At 34.7% G+C, this 19,802-nt stretch overlaps 1 protein-coding gene across 2 annotated transcripts in view; it reads left to right on the top strand.

Annotated features, from left to right (window-relative positions):
• Positions 1–1,534: 1,534 nt before the first annotated feature.
• The window catches only part of LOC110035784 (uncharacterized membrane protein YuiD), a 38,361-nt gene continuing 20,093 nt past the window's right edge, over positions 1,535–19,802 (top strand). Inside the window, exons 1-3 of one of the 2 annotated variants that reach the window (XM_020740073.1) lie at positions 1,561–1,668; positions 1,708–1,966; positions 11,912–12,076. In XM_020740073.1, the coding sequence (XP_020595732.1) occupies positions 1,799–1,966; positions 11,912–12,076 (333 nt within the window). In that variant the 5' untranslated portion in view covers positions 1,561–1,668; positions 1,708–1,798. Of the gene's footprint in view, positions 1,967–11,911; positions 12,077–19,802 lie in introns of both variants that reach the window. The other variant, XM_020740072.1, reaches the window with a different exon arrangement.

The following is a 19,802-nucleotide window of genomic DNA, read 5'->3' on the forward strand; positions in this document are numbered from 1 at the left end:
CTGACACCCTTAGTGTGGTATAAAATAGCCGATATTTCAATGCGTTGGTGATCCTGAGAAGGTAGAAAAATGACCCAAAAGATGTGAGAAAGTCAGCCGAGTCAATCTGATCCTTATATGACTCCAACAAAGGTATCTTGAATTTCTCTAATGGATCAACATGAGAAATTTGCTGGGAGAACACATTCTCCAGTTAGCGATGGTCCTCAACACACATGAACCATTGTTTAATCACAGTGTAGACCCATCATTATGTTGGTACTGAGACTTTGCGAATCTTTCTAACCCCAGAGCCACTCGGGAGCCTTGGGGTTTGATTCTTCCTCCTGGGGTTTGGGCCACTCAATAGCCTTGGGGTTTGGATTTGCTTTTGAGAAACTCATTCTCTTCCCCTTAGTACTACTTGGATTAATTCCACTATTTGACCCAATATTTGATCTCCCAGTTCTTGAATCTATTGCTGAATAAAATCCCTAGTCCAGTCCAAATTTCTCGTGTTTCTCGGATGAGTTTCTTCTCCATGTTGTGCTCTTTTTATTGGTGGCATGATTCAATGCTCACGGTACCTTTTAGGATGTTGAATCCAAATTTGTTATGTGAACCACACAAGAAATAAAACATAGAACAAAAGAGAGCGAGAGAGAGATTGAGTGCACAATAGATTAAAGCGTATAGAGTTTTTTTACCACTGATTCATTAGTCTTTTTCTGTAGAAATGACCCTTTATTAATAGGAAAATGGGGAAACAATAGACATAAATATTTGCTTTCCCTTGCGTTTATAGAGGGCCTACAGAATAATTTAGTAAAATTAACGTTTATAGAGGGCCTACAGAGTAATTTAGTAAAATTAAATAAATACATATTTAAATACACACATAGATGCTTAAATAAATAAATAAGTTTTTAGCTTGATCCTTTTGTTGATCGACCGTTTACGGTTGATAATCTTCGAATAAATAAGAGGCTGCTTAGTGGTCTCTATTAGGTCTAAATGATCGGTAGATTGAGTTCTTGTCGGTAGACTGAATCTTTGACCGGTCGACCTTCGTTGGCCGACCAACTTTTATAAGTTCTCGATCATCTTTGGATTCTACCTCAAGAGAATTGAGCTGATGGGCGCTCTTCGCTCATTTATGTGCACATTAATCGTTGGTGGGCCCCCTTTGAACACTTCCTTTTAAATGTCAAATTTACTCGAGGCTCATGGTGTCATGTTTTAGTGTGGAAAATAATTAAATTTAATTTGTTAGTTTTACAATAAAAATCATATTTATCTTTAGTTATAATTTTATAGTGGATTTTCACTCAATTAATAAATTCATTACTAAGTGTTAAATGTGTGAAATAATACAAGCGTTGATTAAAATTTTGGAGATTTGCATTCTTACCACCGAATTCTACTATACTTACATAGTTAACACCTTAATTAGCACAACGAACCATGACAAATGATTTGCAACATTGTACACGAATATTAAAGGAATTTAAGCGCTCAAAGCCCTGTCGGTACCTTTTGTCTTTGCGCAAATGGTGCATTTGATTATTCCGGGTGATATCTGGTCAGAAATGAATTGAAGCAGCAGCAGAGAGAAATTGGGGGCCATCTGCTCCTGGAGTCGCAGGGCAGGCGGGGATCGAAGATTGTTCGGCTTCTTCCCCGAACTAACTTAAGGGGTTGCAGCAAGCGGCGAGGGAAAGCGAAAGATACATTCGCAATCCGAGAAGAAGCGAGTGCCAAAGGGTGGGAGAGAGAAACACAGGCGGCCTCCAGAATCACCGATCTGGGAGGGTTTGAAATGAACGAAGTGCTGACGATGCGAGAGATCTCTTCCTCTTCGTCTGCGACGGCTGGTCCATCCCCTCCGTTACCTTCAACTTCGAACCTCCCATTGCTCTCCGCTTTTCTCGCATTCTCTGTTGCCCAATTCCTAAAGATCTTCACCACCTGGTGCGGACATGCTGAAGTTCGGTTATTTTCTTTGCGATAACCTGACTGAGCTTTCTTATCTGATGGGTGGGAAATAAGCGAACCTGTGTGTACTACATAGAATCAAAGCTCCTCCTTTGCCTGGTTTCTTGGAGATTATCTTATTGTTAGTATGCGTTTTGATGGATGAGTTAAGCATTTGGCTTTCCTTAACGGTCAAAGCTTGGATTTGGAACAGCATGCTTTTGTTGTGAAGGCTCATTGTTCGTATATATTATGTTGGGAACAGCTCAAGGTCTTGTTTTCCCTATCCACGCTGGGAATCAATCAACGAGCAAAAAATCGGCGGCACTTCGGGGAGCAAAGGGCATCTTCGGTTTGGCGTCTCAAAACTCATAATTTTCAGATAGTTAAGAGCTCACAAAGTCATGCAGAATCTGGAAGGGTTTATTGTGTTTATCGGAAATTTGACATGTTGAACTTCTTGATTTTTAGAAGGCTTTCTTCCTAACAAACTGAGGGTTGAGGGAGAATTATGTGCGTGCATGTTGTGAACTTTATTGAGGGACTTTGTGATTCGTCATTGAAGAGTCCTTCTAACTGATCATAGCAGCTGATAGCTTGTATCAGCGTATGCACACGGAAATATTAGACATAGGGTTGCACCATTGTGCTACTGAGAAGGAAGACTTAGTTTCCTTAGGGGTCATTTGGTTATGTAGAATTAGAATCCTTGTTGATTTTGAAACACAATGAAGTTTGCTAAATCCATCATTTGATTGGAGGCAATTATATACTGTAACATGTAGTTTTTCACACCTGATCATGAGCATACATGTGATTCTGATCATTGCCAAAATCTCATGAAGGATGAATGATTCCTTGGAAGACAGGTCAAGTTTTATTGGTCGTATGACATAGTTAGGCCAGACTCTTTGGCTTGAAAACCTGTTTGAAAGGAATGTACATCTGAATTCAAAAAATGTACTGTCCAAGGCGGCAGGGCCTATTTTGAGTTTGCTCATAACATCAACTTCCTAGACTAATTGTGACTGTAACCTTCTCGTCCAAATATGATTAGGGCTGTCAAAAAGCTTGTTCTTTGCCAACAATTCATGTTTGATTCAATCATTTAGCAAATGAGTCGAGCATAACAATTTTTTAGCTCAATTTATAAACGATCATGTTCGACTGTCGAACATGAACAAACTTTTGTTTGATCATGTTCGACTCATTTTGGATTGAATTAATTAAATAATAAATAAATAATATGTACAAGTTAATATATTATTATCTTTCATAAGATATCAAAGATTTGGTTTGTATAAATATTAGAAATAAAATTTAGGTGTTAGATATTTATATACATAAGAATTGAGTGATATTTATGTAAATGCCTCCAAAATTTTTAGTTATATAAATAAATAAGAATTGGGTGGTATGTATATAAATGGCCCTAGAATTTTTCGCATTTAGATGTTAGAAATATAATTACATTAGAATTGAGTGGTGTGTTTGTAAATGCCCCTAGACCTACCCTCTACCCAACCTCGCCCCTTGCATTTAGGTCATTAGGTGTTAGATATGTAAATACATATATATTGGGTGGTATGTATGTAAATATTCTTTCAATTTCTCGTCAACATACTCCGCTCTGCCTACCTATTAGTCGCACATTGGGAATTTTTATTTTTTAAAAGCTGTTAAAGTTCAAAAAATAGTGGTGATGTTGTTTGCTTTATTATTCATAAATGCATAAAAAATGGCTAGTTTCTAGGTTTTCGTAATGATAGATTAATTTATTAAAGTCTCTTTAATTTCATTATTTAGTCAAACATTATGTAGGCAAAACTCAGCTCCATGAAAAGCTAAACGAGCTTCTCCATTAATGAAGCTCGATTCTAGATCAAATTTGGGCCAAACATGAGCTAATTCAAACAAATAAATTTAAATTAAGTCGAGCACAAATATGCTATTTACGAGCTATTTTGAACACAAGTTTATTTCAAACAAAAAATTTAGAATGAGCTGAACACAAACAAGCTCTGGGCTTGCTCTAGCTTGGCTCGTTCACACCCCTAAATATGATATGACTAATCTAATGTAACTCAACAAACCTCTGACATGGTTGGTCAAATCTTTGGCATTATGTTGTTCTATTAGAACGTGTTCATGATAAGTGTTGTTATGATCTTCATAATAAACTCCATTTGTCCTGCATTTGAAAGGGCCCAACTATAACAAACTATTCTGAGATGACTCATTCAAAAGATATCTCTAATTGTAGCATAAATCTTCTCTATTGCTTCTAAACTGGTGGTTCAATGAAGATATGAATTATCATGTATTGACAAAATTGAGAAACTAATTTAAATTATACAGGACAATGTGCGTCTTAATTATTTTCTAAATAAATAGTCATGAGATGCTCGAATCACAACTTATGTGAGGCGTCTCGCCTTATTCATATGTTGTGTGCAATTTTTAAATAATTAGTTATGAGGTGCTCACCTCGTGGCTTGTGTAAGCCACCTTCCTTATTTATTAGCGCCATGTACAATATAAAATACTTTTTTTAACAAATTGTTAAATTGAATTAATAAATTGCTAATTCAAATGGGCACGTTTGAATTTATAATTTCTAATTTGGGTGGGATTATTTTCTTACTTTGGTTGAGGATAGTAGAAGTGGGATGGATAGTTTAATTGTGCTAAAATTTTTTTGAATTATTATGTTATTTCATCTTATTTTGATAGTTTGTTTTACCTTAATTTTGGTATAGCTTTTCCTAACGGTTTGATATTAGCACCTTAATATGTTACTTTTTTACTTTTAAGCAATTTGTTATTTTTCACAATTTTAGGATAACAATATGTTATTTTTTAATATGCTAATAAGTTAGAATGTTAATATATTATTTCTTGTTTTATATTTTAAACTTGGCACAATACTTATTACTTTGCACAATCTATTGATTTGAAGGCGTGCCTAGATACTTAGTTGTGCTTTAAGCCTTAAAATGATTTTTTTCGTGTCTTCTTTTCCTTCATACATTTCTTGATGGCAGTTAAGGTGGAATTTCTTGGACCATGTTGATGGTCTTATATAGTGGACTCCCCTATCATTGCACCATGGATATATGCTAAAAAATTAAATGACATAAATTTTATCTTCTTTTGCCAATCTTCTTCTCTCTCTCTTTCTTTAGGTCCACTGACACCATATTTAGAAGTTTTTATTAGCCTCATCTTTAACTAATGTTTCTCCCCTTGAGCCCAAATAAGGTTCATCCTCTCATCCTGACGCCACATGAAGTTATTCCTATGACAAAGTAGGGTTTTTTTTGTCATTGACATTTTTTGTTGCTCTTATTGAGATGCTTTACTTAAGAAAAATTGAGCTTTGGGGTGTCTTGTGGCATCTTTGTTCATCATCATCCTGTTGATAATTTTCAACTGCTAAATGGGTCATCCTAAGATCTTCTCACCAACAACTTCCTTGTTTTCTCTTTTGCCAATGACAGTAGGAGATAACGTAAATAAATACTCAATGGCCCTCACAAAGAGGTCACTATAAAATATATATAAGTACTATTCGCAACATCCTACCACATCATGCCCCAATTTTCTCTTCTCCATTAAAACTAGAGGAGACTATGGCAAATGGCATTTGTTCTCTGCTAATGCATTTTTGGTGACTTTGATGAATTGTTTACTGCAATAACTCGATCATTTTCATTTCTAATGGTAGCACAAAGGACCATAGCTTAATCTATCACCACAATTAATGTCTAAGTTTTCCTCCAAACAAAGGAAGAGTGCCATGTTTCTTATTCCAATAATTATTGATAATCCAAAGTTCTATTTTAGGAGATGCTTAGAACTAGATGATGTCCATTCCACACCATTGGATCTAGTCATATCAATGATATTGGTCACCCTCCCAAGATAGCCCCCCAAAAAACTACTTCAAGCAACTTAGCTAACACTCGGTCACCATAACAATTCAACCTAGAAAATTAGCCATATCTTTCTGTCAAGCTAAAAGATTGGAATAATCATTTAGCATCTAGGCTCTCACAATCGCAGATTGTCACTTAAAAGATACAAGTATTATTTATTTTTATTAGTTTCTCTCATTTTAACACTGCAATTGCAAGGTCCCAGGTCATGGATGCAAAAAGTGAAGGGTTACAATAGGTAGTCGACAACCAATATAAAATTTTTGTCGAAAAAATATTACATGAAACTTTTAAATCCTTGTATAAATGCTAGGGTATCATCTGAAAGCGACACACTGTATGATCTGAATACAGTTAAAAAAGTGCAAGGGCCGCTACACGGGTGCTCAAGTGTATTGTTAAATAAACAAAGATTCTGACATCAGAGACAAATGTGAACAAAGATGTTAGTTCATGAAACTAATTTTAGGATAAGATCTTAAATTGTAGGTACTCTCACAGGTAAGTTAATTGAATTAATAAATCTTTTGGTTCATAGAAAGATAAACATCTTATGTGTTCAAGAAACTAAATGGGTTGGAAAAAAAGCTAAAGAGCTTGATAGCTCAAGCTTTAAACTTTGGTTTTTAGGTAGTATTCATACTAGAAATGGTGTAGGTGTAATTATAGGTAAACTTGAAAGATAATGTTATAAAAATTAATAGAATTCGAGATAGAATTATAGCTCTGTAAATTATTGTTGATACTAAAATTTTTAATATTATAAATACTTTTTCTTTTCAAGTAATTTTAGATATAGGTTTAAATAAAAATCTTGAATGACCTAAAAGAATTAATTTAATTAATACCTCTTGATGAAAGTTTTTTTCTTGGAGGAGATTTAAATTAATATGTTGGTAGAGTGGTAGATGATTTAAGTAATATTCACGGTGGCTAATAGTTTGGAGTGATTAATGAAGAAGATAAAACCATATTAGATTTTGTTTTACCATATAATTTTGTTATTGCTAATACTTTATCTAAGAAAATCGATGAACATATTATTACTTATAAGAATGATTCTAAAAAAATACAAATTATTTATTTTCTTATGAGAAAAGAAGATTGTCGAGAATGTAAAGATTGTAATGTCATTTCAAGTGAAAATTTAAGTACTCAATATCGATTATTAGTTCTGAGTTTTTAGATGAGGAGTTGTAAATTAAACAATATAATGAAATTTTCTCCAAAATTAGATGGAGACACCTAAAAGACAAATAAAAATATACTTATGAGTAAACTGTAAGGTTTTAAGATTTGTGATGTTTATGAAGAAACTAATTCTATTTGGGATAACGTAACAAGTACTGTTGAAGAATTAAAAAGAAAAAAAAATTATAAATAAATATAGTTAGTGGTGGAATTGTAATGCGAAAAAAATATAAAATATAAGTTGTTTATAAAAACTGGTTTAAATGTAAAAGCTTAGTGAACTGAAAAAAATGTATGGCGACCCATAGAGATTCTAAGAGAACAATTTTTGACAGTAAAAATTATGCTTTCAGTGATCTTTATAATATATAAGATACTAAAGAGGGTAAATATATATATATATATAAACTAGCCAAACAAAGATAAAAGAAAAGTGAAGATTTAATTTAAGTAACGTGTATTAAAGATGAAAATCAAATATTACTTTTCTTAGAGGAAGATATTCAACATAGGTGGGAGAGCTATTTTGATAGACTTTTCAAAGAAATTTTTGAAAATACGATCGATCTTAGTCATCTTAATATCGCTAATAAATATAAATTGTTTTTTTTACCTTCGCATTAGTAAAAAAGAAGTTAGAGGTGATTTTTAAGAAAGTCAATGTGGAAAATCAGTAGGACCTGATGATATCCCAGTTGAAGTGTGAAAATATTTAGGAGATTTTGGAGTTTCTTGGCTTACTAAACTCTTTAATATTATTTTAAAAATTAAAAAGATGTTTAAGGAGTAATGTGTATTAAAAATGAAAATCAAATATTACTTTTCTTAGAAGAAGATATTCAACGTAGGTGGGTGAGCTATTTTGATAAACTTTTCATAGAAATTTTTGAAAATGCGATCGATCTTAGTGTTCTTAATATCGTTAATAAATATAAATCGTTTTATTTTTACCTTTGCATTAGTAAAAAGAAGTTGAGGTGATTTTAAAGAAAATCAATGTGGAAAATCAGTAGGACCTGATGATATCCCAATTGAAATGTGAAAATATTTAGGAGATTTTGGAGTTTCTTGGCTTACTAAACTCTTTAATATTATTTTAAAAATTAAAAAGATGTTTGAGGAGAGGAGTAGAGGAATAGTATTTCTCAGTTTTAAGAATAAAGGGGATGCACAAGTGTAGCAAATTATAGATGAATTAAATTGATGTGTCATACTTTAAAATTATTGGAGCGGGTAACTGAACATAAGTTATGACGTGATACAAAGATTTCTCATAATCAGTTTGGATTTATGTCGGACAAGTCTACTATGGAAGCTATACATTGTTTGAGAGGTTTGATGGAGAAGTACAGAGAGAGTAAGGAGGATCTGCATATGATTTTTATTGATTTAGAAAAAGCTTACAATAAGATACCAAGAGAAGATTTGGAGAGTTCTAGGGAAGAAAAGTTTTGATATGACTTATATTCAAGTCATTAAAGATATGTATACTAGAGCTGTTACTTGTGTTCGAACAAAAGGAGGATTGACCAAGTATTTCCCAATTTCAATGGAATTACATCAGGGATCTGCTTTAAGCTCATATCTTTTTGCTTTAGTTGTGGATGCTCTTACCCACAGGAGGATGTAGCTTTGTGTATGCTTTTCGCTAATGATATCTTTCCTGTAGATAAGACTAAAGAAAGAGTTCAGGAAAAACTTAAATTATGAGGACTACATTGGAGTTTCAAGGCTTTCATTTGAGTAGATCTTAAACTGAATACATGGAATGAATTTTAGTAATCATAGCTCTTATGTCATAGTTGTAACTATGAGTGATCAAATTTTTAAAAGGTGTGAATGCTTTTTATATCTCGAGTTTATTGTTCAAAGTGATTGTGATATAGACGGGGATGTTATTAGTATAACTTAAGTTGTTTGGTTGAAGCAGAGGAATGTATCGGGTCTATTGTGTGATAGAAAAGTACCGCTTATACTTAAAAGAAAATTTTATAAGATGGTGACGACCTGCAATGCTCTATGGTGCATAATGTTTGCCTTTAAAAGAGAAGCATAAAACAAAGTTTAGTACTGATGAGATGAGAATGTTTAGGTGGATGAGTGGCTTGACACTTAGAGACAAAATGGGAAATGAATATATTCGTGATAGGGTTGGTGTAGCTCCAATGACGAACAAGATTAAAGAGAGTTGTCTTAGATGGTTTTGTTACATTAAACGTCGATTACTTGATGATCCTGTTAGGAGAGTAGATGTTTTAGATTTGACTTGTGTTAAGAAAGACAGTGGTATACCTAAAAAGACTTGGGCATATTGTATAAAAATGATCTTAATCTATTAGAATTGAATAAAAATATGACACTCAATAGGATACAATGGAGCAAAAGGATTCATGTAGCTGACCCCACTTAGTGTGATAAAAGCTTGTTGTTTTTGTTGTTGTTGTTGTGTAATTTCTCCAATTTTTCTGATTGGTCTAGCCAAATGCTTACTTGCACGCCGACATGCTCTGTTTATTGAACTAATGCAGCAAGTTTAGTTGTTTATCCACTAGTTGTGTAGAGGTGGTTTTTTTCCCGACCCTATTTTCTTTAAACAATTCATTGGCCACATGAATTATTTAACCATTACTCGATTTGATATTTCTTTCTTCGTTTAATAGGTTAGTCAATTTATTCAAACTCCATGTCATTTATATTTAGTTTTCTTTTGTTGTATCATTCATCGTGGATTGCCCTTTCCAATTGGTTGTTCTTTTCAATTTTATGGCTAATAGTGTTGCTTATTGGGCTGGGGGTTTTAATACTTGTAGCTATTTTGAGCTAGTACATGTTTCATGGTGAATTCTTCATTTTGTGGAAGAGTAAGAAGCTTTGTGTGTTTAAATACTCTACCGAGCCTGAATATTATGCAGTTTTATGGCTTATTTTTTGATTATCTAATCTCGTTGACTTCTATATGAACTTGGTTTTTCATAGAATAATGCCACTCCTTTCAAGGTGAACAATACTAGTGCTATTCAAATTGCTATTTATCTTATTTATTATGAGTGCAAAAATCATGTTGAACTGGACAATCATTCAATTCAGGAAGCTTTAAACATGTGTATTATTTCTCTTCCTTGTATTTCCACCAACTTTCAAATTGCAAACTGAAAGGCCATGACACAATAACTTCATTAGTTTTTTGTGCAAATTGTTTCTTTTGAATAACCTAACATCAATTTGAGGGGCTATATCAGTTGTATATATTGTAGAACACATAATGCTAAAACCAGCCAAAATTACATTAGGATTCATGCATTGCTGCTGTTACTCATGCAATTAATTTTGTAGAATCTGTGTAGTTAGGTTATGTGGCAATAGATATTTGCTTTTGGGAATAACTGGTAAATCACTTATAGTAGATCTGATTGTTGTAATTGCTGAAATTCAGCATTGTAACATTTCAACTATTTTCTTTATAATGGTAAGAATTAGCATTGTGAGGGCAAGGAATTTGATTGACGAGTGATCGCCTTGAAGAGTTGACGAGAGAGCAGATCAAAAAATTTCTCTTTGGGTAAGGGACGATCGAAGTTGCACCAACATGTTAATGGATGAAGTTGCACTAACATTTTAATGGATTAAGTGATGCACAAGGTTTCCCTTGTCAGACGGACGTTGAAGACAGATGGATAGAATGATTGCAAACTTGGTGCTGACGGTCATAAAGAAAAAGGAATATTCATATATATATACCACTCACTTCTTATCTATTTACATATCTAACACCTAAACTTCAGTTTTTACATATATATGTCATCTTACTTCTGATTGAAAAGTTGTATATCACTTTTTAAATATTAAAATAGTGGTATATTTGATGTGATATGAAAGATAATGTATTAAAATAGTGGTATATAAATGTAAAAAATAATGTTTAGGTGTTAGATATGTAAGCGCATTAGAATTGGGTGGTATGTATATAAATGCCCCAAAAAAATTGTTTTTTTCATTGATATAACATCCAAATGTTGTGGTTATGATGCTTAAGTTTGCCAAAAAAGGGGGTTTTGGATAATGCTGTGGCCTAAATGCATAGCCTGCCAATCAAGTGACCAAACCAATTGTCAGGGCAATATGAACTAAAATGAAATCTTCTGTAAAATATGTTTGCAAATAAGGTCTCAACCTTTGCTCTTGATCCCAATCCAGCTGTAAAATTAACTATTATGAACATTATGAGAGGAGCTTAGTATTGGTAGGCCATGCAACTGCCCATGCGAATGAGAAAATATGTTCCTAACTCGACCAAATCACTATCCAAAAAATTGTTTTTTTCATTGATATAACATCCAAATGTTGTGAATCTGATGCTTAAGTTTGCCAAAAAAGGGGGTTTTGGATAATGCTTTGGCCTAAATGCATAGCCTGCCAATCAAGTGACCAAATGAACTAAAATGAAATCTTCCGTAAAATATGTTTGCAAATAAGTTCTCAACCTTTGCTCTTGATCCCAATCCAGCTGTAAAATTAACTATTATGAACATTATGAGAGGAGCTTAGTATTGGTAGGCCATGCAACTGCCCATGCAAATGAGAAAATATGTTCCTAACTCAACCAAATCACTATCCAATCCCACTGAGAATTCACAAACACCTATTAAAACCGAAACCGAACTGAAATATGAGGTCTGGTTTAGGCTCTGACGTTGATGCTCTGTCATAGACATCCCTAATGCAACAATTTCTTCTATTTTCTACTTCATTGCTTCTGTTTATGATCATTATGCTACTTGTTGACAGCATTATGTAAACTAACTTCTGCTAAGTTTTTATATCCATTCTAGACATGCAGGTTTAAGGAGAAAAGGTGGGACTCTAGAAGGCTGCTTGGCTCAGGCGGAATGCCTTCATCTCATTCTGCAACGGTGGTTGCACTTGCAACGGCAATAGGATTGCAGGAAGGCACAGCTGGATCTACATTTGCTCTTGCCATTGTTATGGCATCCGTCGTATGTACTTATGGATGTGACCTTCATTTTTCATTCCTTCGATTTTATACATATTTATATATTTTTTCCTTTGTGTGACATATTTAGAATCACTTTTGTTTATTAGTCCACTTGGTTTAGCATTGTAGCTGAAACTTGTTATAGAATTAAAACTGGTGATCACCTTCTTTTATGTTGTTTTTACTTTTGCTGTCTAAGTTAATTGCTTTTTTTCTTTTGTGATACATATATTTAGAATCTCTTTTCCTTATTTAGTCGACATGGTTTCGTATGGTGGCTGAAACTTGTTTGTAGATAGACTTAAAACTGGTGACCAACTTCTTTTAAGTTTTCTTTTGCTGCTCAAGTTAATTGATAGCACTTAATGTTTTAATTTTCATTCAGAACTAGCTTGACATTTTCCTTAGCTGTTGAGGGGGTACATTGTTATCTGGAGCTTGACATTCTCCTTAGCTGTTGAGAGGCTAATATTGTTATTTGGAGTAAGATTATAATTGTGACTAGGATTATGTAATTGAGATGTTGGTGAAATAAATTATTTGAGTTATACTTCTATGTGATTTCAGCTTTTTATGGATCCTTGAGGATTTCTCTCTCTTATGTTTTAAAGATTCAACTCCTTAGCTTGAGAATTTCACTCGCCAAAATTTTTAGGAATCCATGTCAATAGTTAGGATTAGCTGTTTCTTGCTTTTTCCTTGATTGTTCTCTCTTTTTCTCTGCTAAAATTTCTTTTTTAACATTTCCATACCCTACTATGTAGAATAAATTATGTGCATTCTATCAAGGATTTGAAGCATTTAACTTTTTTTTTGGCTACTTTGTTTTTTCTTCCTTTTTCTCTGCTGACAGCTATTTGCTTCTAACTCATAGCCAAAATCATCCTTTGATTATCTTTTCTAATGATTCATAGGAAATTGAAATTTTAAGGTTTATTTTAATCTTTAGAGATTAGATTATAAGTTTTTTTTTCAAAGCTTGAATTTGAATCTAAATTCTTAATCCTTTTCTCAAATTTTTTAAAGCTCCTAGGTACATGGGGTGTGAGGGTGATTGAGAATGGAGTAGAAATTTATCTTTCTTTTGAAACTCTTATATATCAATCCGTTATAGTGTGCACAAATTGGTATAAACAAACACTAGAACAATATTAGGTGATGTCGCACAAGACTTGTTATCACCTAATGATTAATGATCTATTCATCACTCATGTAACAATGAAGCTCATGAGGTTAATAAACTTCCTTTGTTTGATGAGGATAAATTCATGTTGGTGAAATATGGATACAATGCATGCATTAGTAAAATCTAACTAACTCTTGTATGATATGTGAAAGGAAATTGCTCTTTCTCTAATAGCATGCATGATACCAGAGTTAATCCAAATCACAATAGGGAAAAATAAATATTATTGCTGAAAACAAATAGACGATTACTGTCAAATACACTTGAAAGGGGAAAGCACAACAAATATTACTTAAACTCACACTAGGGCTTGATCCATGAGTGTTGAAGGTCGGCTAGGTGGTTGGAGAGCGGAAGTAGGTGTTTGAAATTGGTTGTGGGTTGTTGGGACAACAAATTGAGGGGCTAGAATTGCGTTGGCAGTAAAGTGGAGTGCTGCGATAGCGAGGGACAGTGTAGCAAAAGAGTTGTGCACTAGAGGACAAGTGAAGAGGACAACGATAGTGAAGGGGAGGATTGCGACAATGGCAGCAAGTTGGAATAAGAGAAACAGATGGCCAAACATTTTGAATAGCATAAAACAGTCTGGAACGACTGTTTTCGGGCGAAGCTAGTGAGTGGGAATGATGGTGGCAGTGAAGGGGAATGCATGGGTCTACAAGACAGCCAAAGGAGGGCTGTCGCGGGGCTGGAACATTGCGGATGATGGCTGCACAACGAGGAACTGCAGGAAGAACAACAAGGGCTGCTATTCGGGGCGGTTGAAGCGATGGAGGGTGGCTGGGAATGACGTGGAGGGATGTGGATGGGGATAGAGAAAATAATCACCACCTCGGGAGAGAGAGGTATAACTAGAGGACAATCTAAACCCTCGGGTACAACCATTGAAGGGAAAATGGATGCCGACGGCTTTCCCTAAACAGAATCATAAAAAATTAAATCTAGAAGATTAAAAAACAAATATATAGTAAGGGGGGTAGCAAGGAGTGGCCCAGGAGGGCCGAGTGACTCCAAAAAAGCGAAAATGGACCGATTCAGTCCATGCACGAACATGACAAAATGGGAATTGAAAATGGGAGCTCCTGAGTAGCTCCTGCATCAATGCATCCATCGAAATCTAGTTTGTATTACCAACAATTGCAATTCCCTCTCTTCATCAAAATGATTCACCATGATGAATTCAAGTAATTTGTGATACAACACAAAAGACAAAATATTCCCATGAAAAAGCTAATAGCATATAAAAGTAAAAAAATTAATCTAATTGGGTGGAAACTTGAGAAGTCTTAGGTGATTTTCCTAGCCGACTAGTCAAGTTTTAGTGGGAGATTTGATTGGAAACCAATTTGAAAACTGCTTGATTTGTTTTTATTCCTTTATTATTTATGTTTTGTTAATTTTTTATTTCTGAATTATTTCTTTTCTTAATTTAGGTTAGATAAATTGGGTAAGTCTGTAAATTAGGAGGAATTGGATCCTTATATATATGTACTCTACTTGTGAATAATATGATTTCTACATAATATCAAAAACCTGAACCAAAACACTAACTTCTTTGCCGCTGGGACCCACCCCTTCAATCCCTCCATTAGCTAGCAGGCTAGCCGAAAATCTTTTCTTCCCAGCTTCCTGGAAGTCTCCTCCTCTATTCCTGAAAGGAAAGCTTCTATGGTCTTCCATTCTTCTTCCTAGCCGGAAGTCTCCTCTGTTCTTCTGGTAGGAAACCTTCTATGGTCTTTCCAATCGAAAATCTTTAGTCTTCCCAGCAGGCATTTTTCTGTGGTCTTCCTAGCCGAAAATCTCTGGTTTCCCTGCATGCCCCACTGCCGAGAACCATTGCCTACAATTCTTCCCAGCAGGCAATTTTCTGTGGTCTTCCTAGCCGAAAATCTCCTATGGTTTCCATGCATGCCCCACTGCCGAGAACCATTGCCTACAATTCTTCCTCTGACAGAATTCTTCAGTAGCAACATACGCAATGCATCAACAAAAGTAGTGGCAGAAAGTAGCACCAACAGCGGATACAACAATTAGTAGCAATAGCCAAAATCTTTCTTTTAGCTTCCAGAATCCTTCTTGCAACCACTTGTTTTCCTGTAGGCACTTTGTCGGAGCTTCTCTCAGTAGCATGCCCTCCTTGTCTCTCCTGTCGATGTTTCCCTGCTGGGCCGTAGTAGGGATCTTGTTGCTCCCTCTCTTTGGAGGAAGTCTCCTTGCAGCTAGAGCAACCCTCCCTGTTGGCCCTCCGTCGGAGCTGCTCCCTGTCTCTTCTCCTGCAGTTTTCCTGCAGGGCCGTCGTAAGGGTGGGACTACTGTGTTGGTTGGTCCCATTGAGTTGGATTGTGATATTATGGTGGGTCGACAAGATGGTGGTTCTCCCTGTTCTGTTGTTGACCCAGATTTGGATGATGATAATGTCATAACTATTACACATACGGCTTTGCAGGATGTTACTGATGCTTAACTAGCTAAAAACTTGAATGAGATAAATGCTCAATTAGAAAATGAATGGCTTGCTCAAAAATCAAATAAAAAAAAGAGAAAAGGAAAAATGAACTTCTACATCTAACTGAAGGAAATATAATTAATGGAAATTACTAATCTGATGGGGATCAGATGCACACCCTAACTATAACTTCTAGGAGGGGTGTGCTAAATCATCATATTTAATATTATGGTCTGGAATATTAGGGAGTAGCCGACTCTCATTCCTTTAATAGATTTAAATTTTTACGTAGGGTCCATAAACTTTTTATTTTTGCTTTACTTGAACCTTTGGTCTCTATTAATAGAGACAAATTTCAGAGGAAATTTAAGCATTACCACCACTACTGTGATAAAAATAATAAAATTCGGGTTTTTTGGTTTATCAATTGTTCAATATGAGGACTAATTTGTACTTTGCTTTTTCAAGATGGAGGGCTTTCAAAGCTGGGCCACATTTGTTTATGCTAGCTGTTCTTTACAGGATAAATTTACTCTATGGAATAAATTATCTCTCATGGGCGAAACAATCATGAAAAACTGGGTAGTTGGTGGAGATTTCAGTATGATGATGAAACCTTATGAGAAGAAGTGAGATGGAAGATGTGACATAACTCTTATAAATAAATTTTGTGATAAAATCTCTGATGCAAGTCTCTATGATATAGGTTTCTCTGGCACTTCTCACACCTGGAGAAGGGGCTGCATTTTCCAAAAACTTGATAGATTCTTTGGTAACTAATATTTGTTAAATTACTTCACAGTTTTCAATGTGCAACATCTTAACCATGCTGCTTCTGATCACGATCAAATTCTCTTATCCTTCGCTTTCCTTAATAAACTTCTCAAGTACAATTTCAAAATTTTAATTTTATGGGCTTTTCATGATACTTTTCTTAGGCTTATTAAACATGCTTGGAGATTTGAAGGAGTTGGTTGCTCTTGGTATATACTGTGGCAATTGCATAAAAAGTGGTTTCTCAACTTAGGGATTGGAACTAATAAGTATTTGGGAATGTTCATAATAAAGTACTGGAAGCTCAAATGTGGGTCGATTCTCTATAATCTCAGATCTATTGTGAATTTGATACTACTGATGAACTGATTTTTACTCATAAAAACCTTTTTGATGCTATCACTATGGAGGAAAGGTTTCTTTAGCAGAAAGCAAATGACATTTATTTCAGTGATGGTGATAGGAACACCAGGTATTTTTGTGTCACCATCAAACACAGAAGGAAGGTCAATGCAATTATCAAAATAAAAGACATGAATGGGTGTTGGATCACAAAACAAGATGAAATTGGTAGGAGTGTTGTGCAATATTTTGCTGATATTTTTGAGTCTTCAATGCAGGTCTCTCCTATTGATTCAATTCTTTTTATAGGAGGAAAGGATTGTATCTCCAATCTTTCCTTATGTGAACCTCCCTCTGAGGAGGAAATTTTCAAAGTCTTCTAAGATATAAACAAAAACAAAACTATAGGTTTTGATGGATACACTTTTGAGTTTTATATCAAATGCTTGGATATCATCAAAAAGGAAGCGATTCAGGTTATTCAAAGCTTTTTACTTAGTGACAATTCTTGCAAGTACTTTATCTTCTCACTTAGGGTCTGTTTGGGGCAGCTAACTTATCCAACTTATCTAGATCAGCAGCTTATCTTACTAAGCTGCTGATGAGCAGTTGATCCGGATAAACTGACTGACTGTTTGGTTTGAGCGTTTGGAAAATAACTGATTTACAGCTGTTTGTGGATAATGACCATTCTGCAACTGAATAAACAACTGTTTGTGGATAATGACCATTCTGCAACTGAATAAGCTTTAAGCTGATTGGTGTGTGCGGTTTGAAAACAACTGAAAATCAGTTGTTTGTGGAAAAATGACCATTTTGGCCCCGCACAGTGGTGTTGTTTGCAACAGTAATGTAATAGGAACACATCCAATATACTAAAATCCAAAAAAACATCACATGACAGTTCAAAGAAAAAAAAGATATATTCCTCACTCAAGAGTGAGTATCTACAAACTTATTAAAAAACAAAAAAAATATAACAAAATTACAACCAAAGTTATGATAATATTTATTTTAAAATATAGAAGGAGCATGTCTGGAGCAACGTTCTCCGGTTTGGATGTCGTCGAAACCCGAGCAACCGCTGTCTGGTTGAGATATTGTCGAGCTCTGATCGCTATGGGTAGTGAAATAGGTTGGAATATCTGCCTATCTGAAGAACTGACACCTGCTTGGACTGTTTGCCCTCCGTGGCACCTGTAGAACCGCCGTTCGCAGCTATGTGGCTGGTGCGATGTGAGCAACACAGTAGGCAATCCGCAGCGGCAAAACACTAACCCAGAGTTCCCTGAAAACTTTGAGCTCTTTTTTCTATAAAAAATGCAAAAATAGATATTGTTAGTGATAAGAGAAGTTGTTTTGAAATAAAAAAAATGCAAAAGATAGAATTTGAAAAGCACTAGCCAAAAGCTTTCTTCGTTTCAAAACCTGTAAAAGTTGGTTCTGAATTTGAAAAAGAATTGGGCATCAACGCTTGTTAAGCTATTAAAAAAAATCAATAAGTTGGCGCTGCATGCCTTTGATATGCACTGGAAAGTTAGTCCGACGGAATTGGAAACCAAAACATGGACAAAATAGGTAAGAATTATGATCCAAAGTACACAAGAAATTTAACAAAATTAACCTTTGAAACTACAAAACAAGACAAGGAACTTATAAAAAATTTAGCTTTAAATTATAAACTGGACAAGTTGGAAATATTTAAAATAGTCACAAATACAATAATAAATGTGCTTCTTTCAGAAGTGTGGCAACAATGGGAAGCCTCCACAACAAAAGGCCCCCTAGAAATTCTTCAAAAAGTAGTAAGATCACAGAACACTAACCTTATGATGAAATAATTCATTTTTTGAAAAATAAGAATGTCAGCAAAACAAAATATGTAGGATTTGAGAATAATTCATTTTTTGAAAAATAAGAATGTCAGCAAAACAAAATATGTAGGAACTGAGAATAATCTGAATATTATGTCCGGTAAAGTAGCCTTGCTCCGACATTACAAATTATAAGCAAATTAACACGGGAAAGTGAAAAAGAAAACTGACACTGGCTAAAATTTTCTGGAGTGCTCAGTAATCTTCCATGACATTCCACTTCGAGCCCTTGCAAAAATTTTTGTGGCCATTAAAGTCAATTTTGGCGAAGAATGAAAGAACAATCCTCTTGGTGTGTCATCATAACAACTTCGAATTAGTCATTTTTGGAGTGTTGCTGATAGATTTATTTCATGGGCTCTCTGCATACTATCTGTTTTATGATATTGCGTGTTCTGGTGGTGTTATTCATGGTTTCCACTTGCATTGTGGTGGTATTATTGACAAATTCTCTTCCCGGGCTCTCTGTATACTGTTTAGTTGTATCCCGCATTTTGGTGGTGTTATTCGTGGCTTGTTGGCTGGTGGTATCACTCTGTGTTTTGATGGTGTTTTTGGTGGCTTTATCCCGCTTTATGGTGGAGTTATTGATGGTGGTATTCTTTATTTTTTTGGTGTTATTAACGAGTTTATACCTCGTGCTCACTTCAAATTGTCTGGCGGTATTATTCTGTGCTTGGATGGTATTATTGCTAGTTGTATCCCAAGTTTTGGTGGTGTTATCCATGATTTATTTTCGACTTTTTGCTAAGGCCGAAGCTTTATACTGGTGGAAAAATGAATGTTGGGTCTCTATTCAATGCCTTCTCTTTTTTCGAACATAGCCTTAGATTTCTTAGTTTTTTCATTGTCTTCCTTCATTGGATCTCTAACTTTATTATTGTTTTTTTGGGTATACATGTAACTAATCTTCAGAGACTTGGGTGTGAGTTGTGTTGCAGATGTAGAGCCCCTAGGGGCGATAATGTATTTTTTTCCTTTATTAGTGGGATCCTCAAATCCACTTATTTTGTGCACCTTTTTGACATTATATAATATTGCATACGGGCTTTTATAGTAGAGAGAGAGAGAGAGAGAGAGAGAGAGACACACACACACACACACA

Source organism: Phalaenopsis equestris, unplaced genomic scaffold, assembly GCF_001263595.1.
Source record: "Phalaenopsis equestris unplaced genomic scaffold, ASM126359v1 Scaffold199854, whole genome shotgun sequence".
Taxonomy (NCBI): Eukaryota; Viridiplantae; Streptophyta; class Magnoliopsida; order Asparagales; family Orchidaceae; genus Phalaenopsis; species Phalaenopsis equestris.